Here is an 18,606-nt window from a genome sequence, read left to right as displayed (position 1 = left end):
TTTGGGAACCCTGTAACTATCCCAGGAGTGGAGATGGGAATCCCCAAATCACCTAAGACCAAATTTCTGTGGTCCTGATGGAATGGGAACTCCAAATAAAGACGAAATTGAGTTCTAGAGAAATAAACATATTTCTTCCACATCTGTGTTTGGAGACTGAGATTCAAAGCCACGACACACTGAGACTCCACAGCTATGAAATCAAAAGATTAAGCTACAGAATAAGAAGAAATAATCTGTGAATAACTTCATGCCAATAAATGTGGGAAAACTTGGATAAAAAGAATTATTGTCTAGAAACATGTGTCGCAAAATCGACCTAGGAATGGAAAGGGGATTGAAAGTCTGAATAAATTAATAATCCTTAAAGAAACTGAGATAATTGTTTAAAAATCTCTCTTCATCCAAGATACCAGCCCAACAACATAACAGATGAAAATTACCAAACTTTCAAAGAACAAATACGAGGTTCTAGAAACTGTTTTTAGGGAACAGAAAAAGAAAGCATCCAATTTAAGTGGTTATTATAACCCTGATAGCAAAAATGGACACGCACATTACAAGAAAAAAAAAGTATACACCAATCTCACATACAAACACAAATGCAAAAATCCTAATAGAAATCCTCAATGTATAAAAACATACTGTAACATAACCAAAAACATTTCTCCCAGATTGAAGGGATAGTTCAGATGAATCCACATTATGACAACAGATTTAAGAAGCAGAAGATGTACTGAATGAAATTCAACACATTCATGATTTTAACATTCTTAGCAAGCTGAAAAAGAAAGTGAATCTAATAAGGAAATCTATCAAAAAGCTAAGGTAAACATCCTACTTAGTGGTGAAATTAAGAACCAAGCCTTTCTTTTAAAGTCAGGAATAAAATAGGGATGCTCACTACCACCACTTTCATCCAACACAAATTTTATTAAGTAAGAAATTCTACAGGCAAACTATTGGAACAAATAGGAGGGTTCAGAGAGATTATGGGATAGTCAACACATTAAAACCAATAGGGTAATAAGCAATTAAAAATGTAAGTAGAAAAAATATCTCATTCACAAAAGCAATAAAATCTGTAACACAGGTATAGCGTGTGTAGTTAAATATTATAACACTATGATTAAACCTTACAAGTTCTCATCTTACTTGACTTAGCAGGATTTGACACAGTTACCATATTCTTTTTTTTAAACATTTATTTATTATTGAGAGACAGAGACAGAGCCTGAGCATGGGAGGGACAGAGAGATGAGGAGACACAGAATCCAAAGCAGACTCTAGGCTCCGAGCTGTCAGCACAGAGCCCGATGCAGGGCTCAAACTCATAAACCTTGAGATCATGACCTGAGCCAAAGCTGGACGCTTAATCAACTGAGCCACCCAGAGGACCCCAGTTACCATATTCTTCTGGAAACATTTTCTTCACTTGGTTTCTGAGTCCTCATATACCTTCTCCTAGTTTTACATCTACACCTGGCTGTCCTTCCCAGTTTCTTTTGTTCATTATACCTCTTCTCTCTGCCTCTAAACAATGGTATGCCCCCAAGCTCCTTGCCCTTAAGAGATTTATTCTCCTTTCCAGCTATACTTTTTCCCCTTGTCATCTCTTTCAGCTTAATTAATTTTAAATACCATTTGGTCACTGATTATTTCCAATATTTCTAGCCCTAACCTCCCCACTGAACCCTAGATTTAAAACTAAATGCCTATTCAATATCTCCACTTGAAAGTGTATCAGGCATCTCAAACTTAATATGTCCAAAATGAACCCCACAACCTGGCTTACCTATGGTCTTCACTACCTCAGAAAAACCTATATTCTACATTAGCTACACCCATTAAAAAACCATGGGGTTATTCTTGATTTCCCTCTCTCTCTCTCTCTCTCTCTCTCTCTCTCTCTCTGTCCCTCTATACACACACACACACACACACACACACACACACACACACACACATTCAACCCATAAGCAACCTTCAAATTGTATGCTGAATCAGACTATTCCTCATCTCCTTATCACTATAGTTGGCCCAAGCCACCACCATCTCTCACCTGGATTATCATAATAGGTGCCTAACTGGTCTTCCTTCTTTCCCCTATAATCTATGTCCACACAGAAGGTAGATATAATTTTAAAACAAGGTCAGATCATGTCATGCCTCTGCTCAAAACCCTCCCAAGTCCTCCCACATCACTCTGAGAGAAATCCAAAGTTTTTATCATGGCTTACAAAATGACACATCAGTAATAGTACTCCTCCCTAGGGAACATTTAGAAATTGCCTGGGGTGGGGGAAGGTCAGCATTTTGGGTTGTTATAATGGGAATGTGCTACTGGCATTTAGTGGACAAGGAAGGACAAGGTGTTGGTTAGGCATCCAGCAGTTCACAGGGCAGTCCCACAAAACAAAGAAATAACCCACATCAGCTTGAATGTCAAATGTCCTAAAAGGCTTTTATATCAGTAAAAAACATTTTTACAAATGTCCGAGACCAGAATCTAACTCCATTTTATATTTAAACACAAAATATTCCCCCTCATTTATTTTCCAGGAAGGCAACTACCATGTAAACAGAGGGAAGACCATACTTCGTTTTCCTGGGAAATCCTTACTATTTTAGAATATCAGGTCAACTGTGCTATCAGCTTTTTCACCAAAAGCTGAAACACACCCGTTTCATTCTGCATTGGTACCAGTAGCACGCAGACATGAACAGAGGATAAAAGAAATTCATTCCATTAACTTAGAACTAAACATAATGAAGCAGACACATGTGAAACACAGGAATAATGACTAATTAATAAAGCAAAAGTTTTAAATACATTATGGCTAATCTATATAATTTTTAAATCTTTTAACAAAATAATAATAAATGTGTCATTAAAATTACATATGAAAGTTATTTAGTTTTGTTTTGCTCTCAAAGTGTTTACAGAGGGCTATTTCTCCACACCTTCTTGGATTACTCTTTTTTTCAGCAGTCTCATCATCTATCAGAAAAGATGGCTTCCAAGGTCTTTTTAAGTTCCAGAGACTGAATGTATCCTGATGTATGTTGAGATTCCAAGTTGGAAGACATGTGGGAGGGTTTTTCTGACACTTTTTCATTTTGTTCCATGTTGAAACAGGAATTTATTTGGACACTACACTTCTAGAGAGGCCTAGCTCACTTTCTCCATTTCACAAGTCCTTAATTGGTCTTCATTGGTCTTAGCACACATCACCATTTCACTTGTTATTTCCTATTTCCTTTTATCATGTACACGAAAGTCTAATCCGTTCTTATTTATCCTAAGATGTATTCTAGTGCTACCTGCACTGTGTTTTCATTTTCTGGTCCCTGTTTTCATTTTCTCGTCCCTGTTTTACTTATTTTTGAGAGACAGAGAGAGACAGCACGAGCAGGGAAGGGGCAGAGAGAGAGAGAGAGTGAGAGGGAGACACAGAATCAGAAGCAGGTTCCAGGCTCTGAGCTGTCAGCACAGAGCCTGATGCAGGGCTCATCCCTGAACCACGAGATCATGACCTAAGCCGAAGTCAAACACTTAACCAACTGAGTCACCCAGGCGCCCCATTTTCTGGTCCTTCTTTTTTTTTAATTTTTTTCTTTTACATTTATTTATTTTTGAGAGACAGAGAGAGACAGAGTGTGAGCAGGGGAGGGACAGAGAGAGAGGGAGACACAGAATCAGAAGTAGACTTCAGGCTCCGAGCTGTCAGCACAGAGCCCGATGTGGGGCTTGAATCCACGAACCGTGAGATCATGACCTGAGCCGAAGTCGGACACTTAAGCGACTGAGCCACCCAGGCGCCCCTCTAGCCCTTCTTATACATTATAGCTGCATATATACCTACCAAGAACACATAACAACTTCATTGTATCTTCCAGTGAATTATGATTCAATTATAAATTACTCTCATTTATCCTTTATGTTACAAATAGGGCATTATGTTAATTTTTGACATTATGTGGGTTGGGAGATGATAATTATCTATGAATTTTATTTCAAGGTAGTAAAATGGGCAAAATATATGCAAAGTATATATAATAAGAATGGAGCACTGGGTCCGATAGTATTGAAAACCACTGTCCTAACTGACCGTGCTCTGGACTATCTCTCTGACTTTATCTCCTACCAAACCCCCATTCAAAGCCCCACCACTTTGCTGTTCCTCAAACTCCATAAAAACATTCCTGCCTTGGAGATTTGCAATGTTTCTTCCCTCTGCTAGGAATGATCTTTCCCCTTACGTGAACTGCATGGCTTGCTCCATTCTTTCAGACCTCTGCTGAAATGTCACATTCTCCCACCATCCTTTCCTGACCATCTGATTTAAATGTCTCTCCACATTTGGGCACCTGCGTGGCTCAGCTGGTTGAGCATCTGACTTTGGCTCTGGTCATGATATCAGGGTTTGCATGTTCAAGCCCCACATTGGGCTCTGTTGTCAATATGGAGCCTCCTTCAGATCCTCTGTCCCCCTCTCTCTCTGCTCCTCCCTCTCTCTCTCAAAAATAAACTTTAAAAAAATAAATATCTCTCCACACTATCAATGTCTATTCTATCCAGCATTTTTCTTTCTTATGTCACATATTGCCACCTGAGACATTACTGATTTGTTTACTCTCTGCCTCCTTTCTCTAGCACATAAACTCTAAGAAAGCAGGAACTTCATTTGTTCATTGCTATTTCAGTGTCTTGTATAGGCACCCAAAAAAACTGAGCAGATAGACAAACGACTTAACGGCCGTACAGTGTGCTGATGTGAGCCTGGATCCAACAGGTAGGTTCCAGGCCCATAATTCCCAATTGAGACACTGCTGCCATGCTATTAAATGCTTAGGATATTTAATGTTCGTTGAATACTGCATTTGAAGAAAAATTTCCACAACTGAAAAGTATTGGAAAGCCACTGGCCTTTCAAATTCACAAAGTTTCAGAAACACAATAATGTACAATGTTGGTGAGGCTGTAGGGAAACAGATCAGTGTTCACTACTGGTAGGAATACAGGTGGTTCAACTTCACTGAAAGGCAATGTGAAAGTATATATCAAAAACCTTTAAAAATGCAGTATTTTTTAAAATGTTTACTTATTTTGATAGGGAGAAGAGCACAAGCGGGAGAGGGGCAGAGAGAGAGGGAGACATAGAATACCCAGCAGGCTCCACACTGTCAGCACTGAGCCCTACACGGGCTTGAACCCACAAATCACGAGATCTTGACCTCAGCTGAGATCAAGAGTCAGACACTTAACCGACTGAGACACCCAGACACCCCTAAAAAATGCAGTATATTTAACAAGTATTGTTTTATTTAAGAATATTTTCCTTTCACAGTATAGTAAGGTAAGTATTATAAACTCTAACCGCAGGGATGAGAAAAGTCAGATGCCAATAATTTAAGAAACAAATAAATTATAAATCAAGAATCCCTATTGAGGTCATCAAACTGCAATCCCAAGACTTTCTCCACCATTTTTCATGATCAGTTAGTTCCCTTGATATGTTACCTAACTGCTTAAATATAAAACCTTTCAATTCTTAGTGCTAGGACAATGTTAAACACTGCAGGTACTCAATAAAACTTTGCTAGAAAGGTAAAGTCTCCATAGAAGGCACATCATATATAGAGACTATGACAGAAACTGCCCTAGTGTCTCTTCTACCCTCTTCCATTGTAACAGTACATGAACCCAGTATAGTGACTTCATTTTTCATCCTTTTTTGTAGCTAGATGTGGTCATGTGGCTAAGCTCTGGCTATTGAAATATAAGCAGAAGTGGTGGGAAAATTCAGGCACATGCTTTTCTTATTTACACCTTCCTACTGGCTGGAATGCAGATGTCATGGCTGAACCAGCCATATTGGACCTTGAGATGACCTTGGTAATGAGGATCACAGTCAGTGAAGCAGTAAGATGGCAGGTAGAATCCCTGAGTCTGCAGGGGCGCCTGGGTGGCTCAGTCGGTTGAGCGGCTGGCTTTGGCTCAGGTCATGATCTCGCGGTCCGTGAGTTCAAGCCCCGCGTCGGGCTCTGTGCTGACAGCTCAGAGCCTGGAGCCTGTTTAGGATTCTGTGTCTCCCTTTCTCTGACCCTCCCCCGTTCATGCTCTGTCTCTCTCTGTCTCAAAAATAAATAAACGTTAAAAATAAAAAAACGTTAAAAAAATTAAAAAAAAAAAAAAAAAAGAATCCCTGACTCTGCAGAACACTATATCAGTCCTCTATTGCCTTTTACGTGACATTTTACAAGACAGAAATAAACTTCTACCTTATCTAAGTCACTCTTATTTTAGGTTTTCTGATTATCTGCACCCATTAGCTGCCCAGAACAAGTTCTATTAGGACTGCCACTTACTCCCATTTCCTTGTTACTTGATATTTGGCTAAACTGATTTGGCATTGTACTGGTGACAGCCTATATGAATTATGCATTCCATTTAGCATTTTCAAAGATTCCATTGTAAATGGATATTTAATAAGCCTTTTCGCTTAACCCTAAAGAGCAATAGAATAGAGTTATACATATAAAGCCATAATTCCATGAACTGTTGAATAATCACTTTTCAAAGTAATAATTGATTGTCAAAGACTGTACATCTAGGCAGGTCTCAACAGCATAATGAAATCAGAACAATGAAAAGTGTCTCAGCTGTCTCAATCTTTCATTTCTTCAGAACCTTATTTCAAATGATTAAGAGATGAAGAGCTTGAGACTGGAGATGTTCTTGAGGGGAAATTTGGCTGAAATGACGAGGTCTAGCTTTATTATAATCTTCTATTGTGTGTCTAATAAATTTGCAGTAAGCCAAGCAAAGAATGGGAATTTTATTTACTGCATTATCTGTGAGATCTACAGAGAAGATGACTTACAATTTAAAAGGTGTAGAAGGGGTGGAGGGTGCAGGGGATTTTACTTATTATCAAGACTGGTCAAATTTGATAACCAGTATGCCAATTAATAGTTAGCCACATGATCATGACAATCCTGCATCCTTACTTAGATAATATCCAAAGCATTACCTTTTGGGAATTCCTGGTAAGGCCACTGACACACTTCATTCTCTCGAGAGTTCTCTACAAGACCCCAAACCACCACAGATAATAAAATTTCAAATATGTAAAATGTTTCCCCAAAAAATGGGGACTCAACCTAACTGGCCTAAAAAGAGAAAGTGTTGTGGGTATTCTTTCACTTTGAGAATATCTAAATGACTTAAAAATAAAATAAATAATGTAAAATAAAGCTAATAAGATGAAGTAGAAGTGGGTCAGTCTGTTACTCTGCCTTTAGTTGACATGAGATGACAGATAATGGAGATTTTATCATTTGTTCATATTAACACCAACTTAAGTTGGCAGAGTCAGTGGTACTTGGCTGACTGTAACTGACTAGTGACTATATAATCAACTACTAGTGTCATCAATACCTGTAATTCATCCCACCTCCATCTTTTAATGTTATGACTCAGTGTGGATCTTAGGTACCCAACCTGAGTCCCATCTCACACCCGCCATCTCTACCATCACCACAGGGCTCTATGAGCAGCAAATCGTTGCTTCTTGGTCTAAAACTGCTGAGCTCAGAGGTCACCAGGATGGCCATCCCTGAATGGGAGAGTGATGGTCTTCCCACTAAGGCAGTCATCACAGAAATCTGAGATGGGAAAAGTCACGGTGAGAAAAGATTCTGGATACCTGGGGTCTAGGTATTAAAATAGTGAAGGAAAAAAGGTAAGAGACGATGGGGGGAAAGAAAGAAAGTGCTATCAACATGATGTAATAAGAATGAAGACAATTCTAGTCTGGCTGTCAGAAGAGCTGAAGGGATCCAGTCTCCACTATGCTAATTAGCTGCGTGGCCTTGCAACAGTCACTTTCTCTCATTGGGTCTCAGTTTTGTTATGTAAAATACATAGTTAATTAGGTCATCTTCCAGCTCCAGGCACTATTCCAGTGAAAAATGAGAGTAAGGAAAAACTATGGAAAAATTTATCACCGAGACTCTAACAGTTCCTTTCCATATAATAAAAACACAAAGTAAAATATGTAAAAAAAATTTAAGTGAGACTATATTTAGTAATTTAGATGTTATATATATATTTTAGTTTCAATACAATAGACTAAAAATTTAACCTTTCTGTACTGTGCTTTATAAAAACTCATAGAGATAAGAAATATGACAGATTTTGTCAAGTCATTCTTTTCCACTGTGGTGAGACCAGGATTCAGTGCATTTTGCAGTGGACTAGGGAAACCAGGTACCTGTAAAATAATACGCCCCCAAAATGAAATACATATTCAGTACAACTAGATAATGTGCCGCACAGTCTATTGGCCTGCCTGGATTTGGGATGAGAGATGTTCAGACATGATTGTGGTTTGCTGGTTCTTGAGATTTTGATTTTACTGTCAAAACTGTTTATCTACCCATCCTTAAAACTCAATGTTTACCTATTATGCTTTAAAACAAGAATTGTAAAGAATACAGCTGCCTAGCTTCAGGCTGTTTACAGCTACAGAATAAGAGACTTAAATCACAATCAAATACTATGCTTTTCAGTAATAAAAATAAATGGTTTCCATGTACAATAAGTCAACATGTAACCCAACTAGGATATTCCGGTATTTCAATTTGCTGTCAAGGTGGCCATATTACTCTAGGCCCTCGATTTCAAAAAACTGTTTTAAATTGTATAAACTCTCTCCTGTCACTTTACACAAAATAGATGAAAATCATGACTTGAAGATATCACAAAAATTACCCCTAAAGTGGACTAAAACTATACAATGTTAAGGTGGCAAATAGTGCTGGATTTTAAGTATGCAACTTCTCAGATAATGCCCACTTCATCTCCTACGGAAAGGAAGTCTAAGCCCTTGGACCAGTCCTTAAAATTGTAAAGCATCTAAAAACGTCTACATCAGGAAATCAAAATTTAAATTGCACTATGTGTTGAAATAACAATCCACAGAGGGGAAATGCTTTTATCATAAATATCCAAATAATTGTACCTGAAACAGTCAGAAAAGGCAATTATTTTGCCAACATGTTTCTTCACTTCTCCTCATAGTACTTAAACCCTGGTATATGTGAAAATGGATCAAGATTAAAATGCATTTGTCCTGTAGAGTTTAAATTGAGGTACATTATCATACAAACAAGCAAAAGAAAAATTATTACTGTGCAGCATCTGTGCTAAGAATCAGAAAAAAAAACACATCTGAATTCTACACTAAATTAGCATTTCATTTTTCAAATAACTTAGTATTTCAATCTTGAAAGAAAATCCTCATGGAAAATAAACTGCATTTGTATCCAAAAGAATAAGTTTATTTTGTTTAAATTTTTTCTTTCAACGTTTATTTATTTTTGGACAGAGAGAGACAGAGTATGAACGGGGGAGGGGCAGAGAGAGAGGGAGACACAGAATCGGAAACAGGCTCCAGGCTCCGAGCCATCAGCCCAGAGCCTGACGCGGGGCTCGAACTCACGGACCGCGAGATCGTGACCTGGCTGAAGTCGGACGCTTAACCGACTGCGCCACCCAGGCGCCCCAAGAATAAGTTTATTTTGAAGGAAAAACTTCCAACTCGGTTCAAAATCATTGCTACAATCAAACTGACTAAAGAAACAGTAATTTTCCTTCAAAAACTAATATAATATTTTCCATATTCTAAAAATGAATGTAAATTAAATATATAAGTATTTGGTATTTGTTGAAAGCACCCAAATCTGAGAGATTTAAAACTTCAGAGGTGTAAATCAAGAAATCATTATATCATTTGTACTAGCCTAAGCCCGTTCTGTCTATGAGGACAACAAAGTACTGCACAAAGGGAATGTGTAAGAGAAAGATGTAATAAGTGTGTCTATCATTGTGAATAGAAAAGATCTGTCCAAACTAGTCCCTCCCAATTGTATTATGTCATCCAAACAATATAAATTGTTTTTCTTGGCCCAGATCCAGGTAGGTTCCCTAATTTATACCTCCAATGAACAAAAATTTATTCCTAGGATAGGAAAAGTGAAATTTGAAAAGCAAAGAGCCAAGGAAATGTTTAAATATTATGAAATAATAAGCAGCTATTTAAAGGAAAAAAATAGAAGCTGTACATATTGAAATATGTCAAAAAGTAAGTTGCAGAATAATGTACATCATATATTCCTATTTTTATGAAGAGAAACCCCTGTTTATGTGTAAATGTATGCACATTTGTACTAAAATATTAAGATAAGTGTAGAAGAATAAACAACAATAAGCATTGGTTACTATGGGGAACTAAGGAGGACTTAGAAGAGAATATATTGTTTCCTTGTGTCTCTTCTTACAACTTATAAAAAGAAGCATATAGACTCTGATAACATTTCAGTTTTTATTTTGAGATAACTGTAGACTCATATTCACTTGTACCAAATAATACAGAAATATCCTTTGTACTCTTTACCCCTTTCCCCCAATGGTAATATGTGCAAAACTGTAACACAATATCACAACCAGAACACTGGCACTGCTACAGTCGATACAAACATTCCCATCACCACAAGGATTTCTCATGCTACCTTTCTAAAGCCACACTGACTTCTTCCCACCCTACCTCACCCTAAGCCTGTCCTTAACCCCTTGCAATCACAAATCTGTTCTCCATTCCTATAGTTTTGTCCTTCTAAGAATGTTGTATAAATGTAATTATACAGTCTCTAATGTTTAGAGATTGTTTCTTCTGGGTTGTTTTTTGGTTGTTTTTTTTTTTTTTTGGTGGTTTTTGTTTGTTTGTCGGGAAGTTTGTTATTGTTTCTGTTGTTGTTGCTGTTTTTCAGGGAGTTTGTTATTGTTGCTGTTGTTGCTGTTGCTTGCCTCAGCATAATTTTCTGGAGATTCATCCAAGTTGTTGTAGGTATCTTTCTTTTTATTGCTGATTAATATATCTATTTACCCCATAAAGGACATCTGGGTTCTTTCTAGTTTTGATTATTAAATAATAAAATCTGCTATGAACATTCATCTCAGGTTTTTGTTTGAATGTAAGTTTTCATTTCTGTGGATGAATGTACTGCTTTGCCTGTAGCCCACAAATTTTCACATGTATTTTTAAACTTGGTTCAATGTCTTTTTTCCCTGAGACTTCCTTATTGATCCATGGATTATTTAAAACTGCATTGTTGGGGCACCTGGGTGGCTCAGTTGGTTGAGGTCCAACTTTGGCTCAGGTCATGATCTTGCCCTTCATGAGTTTGAGCCCTGCATCCGGCTCTGTGCCAACAGCTCATAGCCTGGAGCTTGCTTCAGATTCTGTGTCTCCTTCTCTCTCTGTCCCTCCCTGCTCACACTCTGTCTTTCTCTCCCTCTCAAAAATAAATAAACATTAACAAAAACTGCATTGTTTAGCTTCCAAGCGTTTAGAGATTTTCCTATTATCGTTCTGGTATTAATTGTTAGTTTTATTCTATTATGGTCAGAGAATAACACTCTGTATGATTTCAATTCTTTTAAGTTTATTGAAGTTCACTTCTATGGTCAAGATATGGTCTTAGTATATGTTCCATGGACAATTGACAAGAATATGTATTTTGTTATTGTTGGGTGCAGTGTTATATGAACATCAATTAGATTCTGAAAGTTGATGGTGTTGTTGAGTTCTTCTCGGGGAATTTCTGTCTAATTTTTCTATTAGTTGTTAAAAGAGGGATGTTGAAGTCTTCAACTATAATTGTAGATTTTCCTATTTCTCCTTTCAGTTTTTATCTGTCTTTCAGCTCTGTTATTTGGTGCATACACATTTAGGATTGCTTTGTTTTCTTGGTGAATTGGCCCTTTTACCATATTGGAATCCCCTCTATGTCTCTGGTAATTTTCTCTGTTCTGAAGTCCACTTTATCTGAACTTAATAGAGCCACTCCTGACTTCTTTTAGTTAATGTGTGCATGATATGTTTTTTTCATCTTTTATTTTCAACCTACCTATATCATTATATCAGAAGTAAGTCTCTTGTAGACAAAATATAGTTTGGTTATGTATTTAATTACTTGCCAATCTCTGTCTTTCAATTGGTGTATTTAATCCATTTATATTTAATGTAGTTATTAATATGTTAGAATTTGAAGCTGTCAGTTTATTTTTTGTTTTCTTTTTTTCTGTTTTTGTTTCTCTGTTTTTTACCAGCCTTCCTATGAGTTAACAGATTTTATAATTCTATTGTGATTTATCTATAGTGTTTTTTGAGTGAATCTGCTTGTATGGCTTTTTTAGTCACTATCCTAGGCATTATGTTATATATACATAACTTATATATACCAAGTCTACTGATATTGTCAATTAGAGTGAAGCATAGAAACTTTACCTCTTTTTATGTCTTTTTACCATCTCCTATTTATAATTGTCTTACATTAAATTAAATTTCCTCTACATACATTTAGAATCACATTAGACAGTGTAGAGCCTGTCTAATGTTTAGCATGAAATATCAAACAGAGGAGAAGGCAAGTCTGTCATATTTAGCCACAGTTTTTGTTTATTGTGTTCTTCCCTCCTGGTGTCCTTTTTTCTAATCATTTCCTTTCTGTTTAGAGAACTTTTTTAGCCATTCTGTAGGGTAGGACAGCGAGTGACAAATTCTCTGAGAATGCCTTGATTTCCCCTTCAATTCCTGAAGAATAATTTCACTGGACATAGAATTCTGGGTACACAATGCTTTGCTTTCAGCACTTGAAAAATATTGTGCCCATTCCTTCTGGCCTCCATGATTTCTAACAAGTAATCAATTGTCATTCAAGTTGTTTTCCTCTATAGGTAACACTTGTTTCTCTCTCACTGCTTTAAAGGTTTTATTGGTTTTTTTAATGTGTTTTTTTTTTGACAGAGAGAGAGACAGACAGACAGACAGATCATGAGTCAGGGAGGGGCAGAGAGAGAGGGAGACACAGAATATGAAGCAGACTCCAGGCTCCGAGCTGTCAGCACAGAGCCCAACACGGGGCTCAAACTCACGGACCGCGAGATCAGGATCTGAGCCAAAGTTGGACACTCAACCGACTGAGCCACCCAGGTGCCCCTATTGTTTTTTTTTCATTTTCAGAAGTTTGACAATTATATTTTGGTGTGGATCCTTTGGGTTTCTTTGGTTTGGGGGTTACTCAGCTTCCAGGACCTTGATGACATAAAGTTAGATCTTTTGTGATAGTCTCATAGGTCCTGAAGTTAAGTACACTTTCTTCTCAGTCTATTGTCTCTCTGTTGTTCAGATTGAGTAAGTTGATTGTTCCACCTTCAAATTCACTGATTCTTTCCTCTGTCCTCTCCATTCAGTTGTTTAGCTATCAACTGGGGCTTTATTTCAATTATTGTGCTTCCAGTTCTAAAATTTTCCTTTGGTTCCTCTTTACATCTTTGATTTCTTTAATGAGACTTTCTATTTCTCCGTCAACTCTTTCCACTTTTTCATTTTTTCACATGTGGTCATATTTACTCACTGAAGCCTTCTTTTTGAGGGCCACTTTATTCTAACATCTCTGTTATTTCAGTGCTGGCATCTGTTATCTTTTTTTCTTTCAAGTCAAGATATTTCTGGTTCTTGGTATGACAAGTGATTTTCTACTGAAACTTGGACATTTGGGTATGTGTTCTGAGACTCTGGATCTCATTTAAACTTCCTATTTTAGCTGGCTTCCTATGGCATTGCTCTAGTAGGGGTTGTTGGGGGAGGGCACAGGTTCCAACTTGGTCTCTGTTGACACCAGGGGTGCAGGCTTCCTTATTATTGCTGGGTGGGAGTAGGAGTTCTGGCTCCCACTAGGCCTCTGCTGATACCATTCTAGTTATAAGGGATAGGGGTATCTCATTACTGTTCCCCACATGGCCCCAGTGATACAGGGAAAGTGGAGAGGGCAGCCTCTTCACTGCAGAACAGTGTTCAAAGTCCTGACTTTCCACTGACACCACCTCAGTGGGAAGAAAAGTTGGGGTAACTTGTTATAACTTAGTGAGATTGAAAGGCCAGGATCCCCATTCAGCCTTGGCTGGTATAGGTGGGGATGGGGTCATAGGCTTTTTTTCTGCTGTTTCTGGCTAGAGGAGCACAGTTATTGTCTAAAAGTTATGTCTTTCTAGGCTGCCCCTTTCTTGATCCCTTGGCTAACGAGAGCTGGCTTTTGCTGGAGCTTTTACTGCATCCACTGGAATTCCTATTTTGCCAGCATCCTTATATCCAAGTCTGGAGGATATAAGGCAAAAAGAAAGCCCTAGAAAGCATCACTATGTGATTCCTCAGAACCCGAAGTTCCTAGCCAGTCTGTCTTCCTCTCTCCACCTTTTGGAGTATTCTCGTGTTTGTCTTATACCTAGTGCACTTAGTTGTACAGGAGAAATAGGAGAAAGTACATCTATTTCATCTTCCCTGAAGTGGAAGTAGGCATAGATTTTATGATATAACATTTGTGAGCTACACATAATTTGTTCATAAAAGATCTTGGAACATGAATTCTTTCTTACCTAGGTCATGTGAAGCCATTTTTCTTTGTGCTTTGTGGCAAAAAGCAACTATACATGAAAGAAGCAAGGATGGGCTGGCTCCTTCATTCTCAATTAATGTCCAGAAGGTAGTCTCTGAACTCCAGTCTCATATAATTAGAATGTATGTTGTGAGTGATTGATGCCTCAGTAAAACAAACACAGGGCCATATAACATTGCTATTCCTCCTACAATGGTGTATACATACTGTTTAGGCCAGTGGTTCTCAACGTGGGAGGCATGGTGCCCTACTCTCCAGGGTCTCATTTGGCAATATGTAGATACTATGAGTGTCATGACTTGGGCAGGGGATGAGGAAGGGAAGCAAGAGGATTGTGCTACTGGCATCTAGTGGGTAGAAGCCAGGGATAATCCTTAACAACCTACAATTCACAGAACAGCCACCCACAACAAAGAATTATTTACTCCAAAATGTCACTAGTGCCAAGGATGAGAAAACTTGACAGCTAAGTGAATCTTCAGGTATTCTGTGCAACTTTTGGCCTATGTAATTGTGAAACTCTGAATGCTAGGTGTGGAATGGCCTTGCCCAAGCTCTAAACAGAGACAACACACTCTGTCAAGACTGTCTTTTCCTCTGGCTTTCCCTCTGAGAATTCCCTCTTAATTAACATCCAAATTAAGATGTCTAAAGCGAAGAACCATATTCCTTGCTCATCCTTGAAAGTATGTTGTTTACATAAATTACAAATGTTTAAAACAAATGTCCTTATTCTAATCTTATGAATTTTTAAAATCAGAATTTAGACATCACTTTTACACTTGCATTGTTATTACTATCCATCACCTATGTAACCAGCCACAGCCATTTGTCACCCTAATAAAACTTTTGAAAGCACTTTGATTCAAAATAATCCAAGGCTCTGTCTTCTGGAATCGTTTGTGTGGAAAGGCAAAACTTCAAAAGCAAGAATGAAATCGCTAAAGCACTAAAAAAATCACAAAAGCACTAAAAATCAATGTAATGGAAAGCAGGGATGAGACTGGGGCACTTGCTACTGGCTAAGTCCTATAACACAGTGTCAGCACCCCTTGCTCCTGAACTCTGATGCTCCAGGCCACTCTCCTACATTAAACAATTCAGGTAACTGAAAGCACCAAAAAAGGATACACAAGACAAATGGAATACCACAAAGAACAGAACTCACCGTCCCAGTATTCATTCATCATTTGATACTCTTTCTTCTTATATTTTATTCTATTTGAACCCTTCAAAGTGTACTCTATCTTATGGCCTGAAAGTAACTTTTCCCAACTGTACGGGACCTCTGAGCCAGTTTCTAATATGGGCCCCTCTTTATGTCAAGTACCTTGACTAATGTCACAGAGTTACTTCTTACGGGGGCAGACACTGAGAACTTTTTTGTCTTTTCTTAAGGTTCTCCAGTGCACATCCCTGATTCTTTTTTCTGTGAGACCCACACAAAACCCAATTAGAAATCCCCAAGCAGCCACACTGATTTTGTTGAGTAACTGTGAGGAGGTGTGGGTCTTAGTTGAAAACATTTGTCCTACTCTGCTGACAAATGTTAGGTCAAAGACGACACTGAGGACTCTTGTCCTTACATGTTTTTGTTCCCTAATAGGCTTTATGATCACATTCCTTAAATGACAGCCAGAGTGTATTTTGGTATTGAAACTATTTTAAAGACACAATGTGGCAGCAGTATTCTGTGTACAAATAACAGGTCTGGCACTGCAGCCAAGGACAGTAACGGAATCTTCTTCCCTCTTACAGTCATCCTCATTGCCATTCTCAAAAAAAAAAAAAAAAGTCTCTTTTTTCTTTTTTCATCCCCTCCCCTCCACTCCCCCCCCCTTCCCTCCCTCCCACCCCCCTCTGTCTTTCTGTGGGACTCAGATTCCCTTGTTATTATTTTTGCTTTGAATGTCTCTGCCAGAGTAAAGTCTATATAATGGACAAAATATCTTAACCCATGACCCTATTTGGCTTTGCTCCCTCCTGGGGACATATCACAATCAACAAACGGACAGTTCTGGCATGCTTCGAGTCCAGTGTCTGGGGTGTGACCACCTGGGGTAGAATCCCAGCTCTGCCATTCCTTAGTTTGGGACAACTGAGACAGTCCTTTAACATCACTAAAGCTAGGAAGCCTCTTATGTAAAATGGGGCTCTTATGGGTATCCACCTGATGAGGTTGTCAAGGCAAAATGCACACAAACTCTGTCTCCTTTTGCCTGGCACACAAGAATCACTAATAATCTCTTTAATTGGCTAGTAAATTTTTAAAAATATTTTAAGAGAGTGATTGTCACTAAAAAAACAACACAGAACTCTTACTAATTCAACTTCTTCGTAGTAATACATCGATGTGCTCTGGATAAACATTCACTGCTAATGCTAAGCCGTAACAGAAAAAACCTGAGTTTTTCATATAAAACATCTGTTATTTCAATACTAAATAATCACAAAGACTTTGAAAGGTTACCAGTGATGTATTACTCAGGTCTACAGCTAATCTTTGAACTAATTTTTGAAATAACCTCTCAATTTCTCCCACTGAAAAGACTGTACCCTCCCGCAATGAAATATTTAAAAATTCAAATTCAAAATTCAAAGCACTTGCATAACACCCCAGTGTTTAGTCTAGCTTGTCTTGCTTATACCACACCACACGCACTTAAATCTATAATGAACGTCTCCTGAAGCAGCATTTACCCAGAAGAAATACTACCCTGCGGCTGGTTTACCTACTTCCATTTTCATGTCGTAGTGCTGGCCGAGGACACTCTGTATGAGCTCTTTGATGGTCCGGTCGGAGGTCAGCTGGGCCTCAGACTGCAGTGAGGCGATGACCTCCTCAATGCACGTCGGGATCACTCGCACCTGCTGCGGGGCCTCCAGCGAATGGCTGGGCGCGATCCTCTCCCGCTGGCTTTTGGACACTGGCCGCGCGCCTTCCCGCGGCAGGCTGACGGAGCCCTCGCCCAAGGACGGGGTGCGACTCCTGGCTCTCCACAGCCGGCTGCACGCCTCCGCGTCGTCCTCCTGGCTGGAAATGGAGCTGCCCTTCCTCGGCTTGGCCAAGAGGGCCTCTGCGAGCGGAGCGGTCTCCCGTTTTGCGTCGCCCTCTGGGGCCGGGTGCAGGACGGGCTTGGAGGCCGTGGGCCGCGGGCTCCTTGGGCCCCGGCGCGGCCCGGGCCTCTCCCTAGGCGCGGGCGGCGGCATCAGGACCACCGGTCTGGACGTGCCGGCCCTGGAGGCGATGACCGGCGGCTTCTTCTGGGGCCGGTGCCGGAGGAACGCGGAGCTCCGCAGATAGAAGTCCTGGGGGCGAAACGGCCGGGTCTTCCCGGGAGTGGCCGCCTCGCTGGGGCCCGGGGGCCGAGCTGCGCCTCGGGGCGCCTGCTGCGGGAGGGCCGCAGCGGGGGTCGTAGGGCTTTTAGCTCGAGGGGACCCTGATGGCTTTGCGGGTCCAGCGCAGGAAGCGCTGCCCTTCTCCCCGGGACGCGCAGGGCCGGGGACCTGGAGGCCCAACACTGGGCCTTCATCCACAGCCGGCTTGGAGGCCAACTTCTGCTTGAATCGGAGAAAGTCCTTTTTAGTTTCCTGGCGAATCTTCTCAAGCTCTTTAAAGATGTATGATTCTTCTTTGTATTTCAATCCAAAATGCTTTGAAATTGCAGACATCTTGACTAATCTGTCCTGTGAAATAACAATATATTGTATCATATATATATATATATATATATATATATATATATATGTATATAGTATGACCCTATTGTATGACTATATAACAAAACTCACGTTGATATATGCAAGACCAGCTCAAAAACCCTCTCATGGTAGAATACTTGCTGTGCTCCAGAGGCACAAGTGGGCAGTATTAATTTATATCATTTTAAATCCAACTATTGGCCTTTTCAAAGGAACCATGAAAAACCTTTAGAGCAGTTAAGTTTTTTACAGTGGAATTTCTGAAATGTCTATTGGATTTATTTTAACAATTCTTTAGACTATAATATAATGTCCCAATTCCAGACAAGGGAGACAGGCATCTAAAGAAACCCTGCTAAGAAAGAACAGAGGTCATCAACT

General features: G+C 39.3%; 1 protein-coding gene across 1 annotated transcript in view; it reads right to left on the bottom strand.

Annotated features, from left to right (window-relative positions):
- TTC6 (tetratricopeptide repeat domain 6) overlaps positions 1-18,205 on the bottom strand; it is a 189,528-nt gene extending 171,323 nt beyond the window's left edge. The window contains exon 1 of the mRNA XM_043556026.1: positions 17,260-18,205. Coding sequence (XP_043411961.1) covers positions 17,260-18,195 — 936 coding nt within the window. The 5' untranslated portion in view covers positions 18,196-18,205. The remainder of the gene's footprint in view (positions 1-17,259) is intronic.
- Positions 18,206-18,606: the final 401 nt, after the last annotated feature.

The sequence above is a fragment of the Prionailurus bengalensis genome, chromosome B3 (assembly GCF_016509475.1).
Source record: "Prionailurus bengalensis isolate Pbe53 chromosome B3, Fcat_Pben_1.1_paternal_pri, whole genome shotgun sequence".
NCBI lineage: Eukaryota > Metazoa > Chordata > Mammalia > Carnivora > Felidae > Prionailurus > Prionailurus bengalensis.
This window is presented reverse-complemented; position numbering and strand designations above follow the sequence as displayed.